A 3,830-nucleotide genomic window follows, 5' to 3' on the forward strand; every position below is an offset into this window, starting at 1 on the left:
GTATATAGACAAAAATGAACCAAAGTTGATAGCATAGAAACCAAAATGAACATTTTACAAGTACATAGACCAAATAAACAAAAGCCAAATGTATAATAAGGACCAAAGTAATATTTAAACCTAAATGTAAAAATAAAGGTTTAAATCCTATTTTAGTTCTTAAACTTTGAATCTTGTTCTATTTTGGTCTTTAAACTTTTAAAAATGTTTACTTTAGTCTCTAAACTTTTAAAAAATGTTTATTCTAGTCACTGTAATTAAAATTATGTTAACTCTTCAACAGAAATGTGAGGAGCTTGTATTTTTAGATGATTATGCTCTAGATGTATTGAACAAGATAAATGTGGAGTAAAATGACAACAACCAGCACATCAAAGTAATGAAGGACCAAAATTTTGAACTAAAAATGTCCTTTGAATTCTCACGCTTTGCCATCTTATTCAAAATTGGAACTGAAATCGATAATTAAAGAACACAAAAAGGAAAGTAGAGATAGAGAAGATCGACACACACACACACACACACACACATATATATATATATATATATATATGGTTTACTAATAGTGTGTTAGCTACGTTCATGGACAGAGGGAGAACAGTATTATTAGAGAGAATGTTTTCAAAAAATTACATCCGTCTCTAAGGTTAGAGAGTTTATATAGCGCACTACTTTAAACTTTAGGATTATAATCGTAAATAACTACAAATAAATAAATATGCTGAATACGAATTCTGAATCCGTACCTGGTTGTTCAAAGTGCCAACAAATAGATTCAAGGCATTTCAACTGGAACTCTAGATTGTTTGGCGTAACTAACTTATTTGGTAACCTAATCATCCAAAAATACAAATCACCTCGCCATTTTGTTGAAGAGTTAACAAAATCTTAATATAACAAATATCAAAATAAACACTTTTTGAAAGTTCAATGACTAAATAGAATAAAAGTTTAGGAATCCGAATAAAAAAATATTCAAAATTCAATGGTTAAAATGATATTTTTAAGAATTTAAAGACTAAAATAGAATATTTTTTAAAATTTGAGGACTAAAATAAAATTAAAAAAAAAAGAAAAAGAAAAAAAAAGACGTAATTGAAAAGAAGCAAAAACGTAGAGAAAGGGATAAAAAGATTAGCCAATTCAAAAGTGAAGGCCATGGATTCCGAATTTCCAATGAAGAAAAGAGGCAGTTAGAAGGTAAACTCCGCGTGGGTTCCGGGTTGACCCTAAATTGAAATCTCACAATTATTTATTTTTTTCAACAAAATAAATTTCTCTTTTCATTTTTTTTCCCCTTGTTTCCAAAAATATAATAGTTGCCAAAGTAATATTATGAGTGTAATTATTCAGATTTTATTAGATATATAATTCAAATTTATATCAGATTAATTACCTTTTTTCTAAAAAAAAAAGTTAATAGGTCAATAACCTATTAGACACAAAAATTATGAGTTTAAATGTTTATTAGACATAAAAGTAAAATTTTAGTGACCTATTAAACACTTTTAAAATTTCAGAAACCAAATAGGAAAAAAAATTGCTTGTATCAAAGACTAAATTTAAAATATAACCTATTAAGTATTTTCCATTTGGAGAAACACTTTTGTAGTGCGGGTGTGTTTAAAATACATTTTTAATTGTTTAGTTTTAAAAACAAACCATCTTAAAATAAATTGGAGTGTTTGATAACCGCTCAAAATTATTTTAAATAAAAATAAGTTTTTTTGAAAAACACTTATTTTTTCCTCAAGTCAATCCAAACATACTCTAAATACATGAACTTATTTCCCTAATATTAATGAGTTTACAAAATTTTAGATAAGAAGAAAAGTAATTTACGAATAGGATACATCGATATTTCAATCGATATTTTACATGTTCATAAATTCAATATCAATATAAGGGATGAATCGATATTTAATTCAATTATATCTTAAAAAAATTAGTGTAACATATAAAGAAGAAACAAAATATAGTGAATGTAAGATAAACCATAAAACATTATAACTTATTGAAAAAATTTAAATGCTTATTTAAATATATATATTTTTTCAAACATGTCCTATATTTCTTTCAACATTTTCTTCGATATTGTAGAGAATTCAAACTTTTTTTAAATCAAACTTTTAGAAATTTAGAAGAGGTAGTAAAAAATTCTCTCTCTTAGACAACTCTTTTTTCTCCTTTAAATTATTTCAGCCATATCACAAAATATTATGACACAAATTATAAATAATATCAGATCATACTTTTTAAAATAATAAAACTCAATTACATATCCAATTTTAAAGCATAATACACATTTAAATTTTAACCTTAAATGTAAGTAATGGAAATAAAAATCGGCAAGGGAAAAGGCTTTGTAAGGAAGCCGCCGCCGCCGCCAGACGTTAGCTTTGCACGTATTTGACAATTCCAAATTCCATCTCTATTACTCTATTCAATTTCTCACAATCATCAATCCCTTAAGAAAGTTCAAACTTCCATGAACCATCTTCAACCTCCCTTCTGAAAATCACTCTGCAATTCCTTCAACCTTCAACAATGGCTTCTTCTCTCATCACTCTCTCCCTCCTCCTCTCTTTCTCTCTCCTCTCCACACCCATAACTTCTTCTCCTTCTCTTTCCCCATATCTCTCTCCAATTTTCCTCAAGAATTACAATTCCATGTCTGCAAATTTAAGAATCTTCACTTACATCCCTTTTCAGCCATTTTCATTTTCTTCACCTGCAGAATCGCTTTTCTACAAATCGCTTCTCAATAGCCCCTACGCTACTCACGATCCTGACCAGGCCCATTTGTTTTTCATTCCCTTTTCCCCTGATCTCTCTACGCGCTCTCTCGGGCGTTTGATTCGCACGCTCCGTACCGACCTGCCGTACTGGAATCGGACTCTCGGCGCCGATCACTTCTTTTTGTCGTCGGCTGGTGTTGGGTACTCCTCTGAACGGAACGTTGTTGAGTTGAAGAAGAACGCTATTCAGGTCTCTTCCTTCCCTGTTCCTGCCGGGAAGTTTATCCCTCATAAGGATATTTCCTTGCCGCCGGTTTCCGGTTGGGTACCGGTGAATGAGTTGACCGAAAAAGAGAGAGTGTTGGGTTTTGTTGGGTATGGTTGGGTGAAGAGTTTGTCTTTGGTGAATGAATTGATTGAGGATCCTGAGTTTGTAATGGAGTCGGAGCCGCCGCTTACGGCGTCGAGTTACGGGGAGAAACTAGCGAAAAGTGACTTCTGTTTGTTCGAATATGGCGGCGGGGATGTTTCGGGAATCGGGGAGGCTTTACGGTTTGGGTGTATTCCGGTGGTGATTTCGGGCCGTCCGATTCAGGATTTACCGTTGATGGACGTTATACGGTGGCAGGAGATGGCGGTGTTTATCGGCGGCGACGCCGGAATTCAAGGTGTGAAGAAGGTATTGAGGGGCGTGGACGATGAGAGTCTAGCGAGGATGAAGAGATTGGGTGCAGCGGCAGCCCAGCATTTTCAGTGGAACTCGCCGCCTCAGCCGTTAGATGCTTTCAATACGGTGGCGTTTCAGCTCTGGGTGAGAAGACACGCCGTTAGATATGCGGAGAGGAGAGAGTGGGCCCAGAGTTGAAAATGGAAGCTTCGTGGGGGGATTCTGATTCGTCCGACGTGGCTTGGCCTTGATGGGCCCTACTGAGTAAAATATGCTTGATTAGTTTGGACGGTCGAGATTGTAATTGCATGGGGTTGGTATGAAATATGTGAAAAATTTAGAGGTCAGATTGAAGTTTTGTTTTTTCGGGGGAATATTTTTTAGTTTTTATGTGAAGGGTTTAGAATTATCGGTTGGTGCATTAA

The 3,830-nt window shown here is 33.8% G+C and overlaps 1 protein-coding gene across 1 annotated transcript; it reads left to right on the top strand.

Moving 5' to 3' along the window:
* The first annotated feature begins 2,547 nt into the window (after nucleotides 1-2,547).
* LOC120079180 (probable glycosyltransferase At5g03795) lies at nucleotides 2,548-3,603 on the top strand. Its single transcript, XM_039033349.1, has one exon. It carries the CDS (start codon nucleotides 2,548-2,550, stop codon nucleotides 3,601-3,603), a length of 1,056 nt encoding a protein of 351 aa, XP_038889277.1.
* Nucleotides 3,604-3,830: the final 227 nt, after the last annotated feature.

The sequence above is a fragment of the Benincasa hispida genome, chromosome 6 (assembly GCF_009727055.1).
Source record: "Benincasa hispida cultivar B227 chromosome 6, ASM972705v1, whole genome shotgun sequence".
NCBI classification, from domain to species: Eukaryota; Viridiplantae; Streptophyta; class Magnoliopsida; order Cucurbitales; family Cucurbitaceae; genus Benincasa; species Benincasa hispida.

What these genes read in the sequence shown, in the direction of transcription:
- LOC120079180 (XM_039033349.1), top strand. Translation starts at nt 2,548, where the DNA reads ATGGCTTCTTCTCTCATCACTCTCTCCCTCCTCCTCTCTTTCTCTCTC.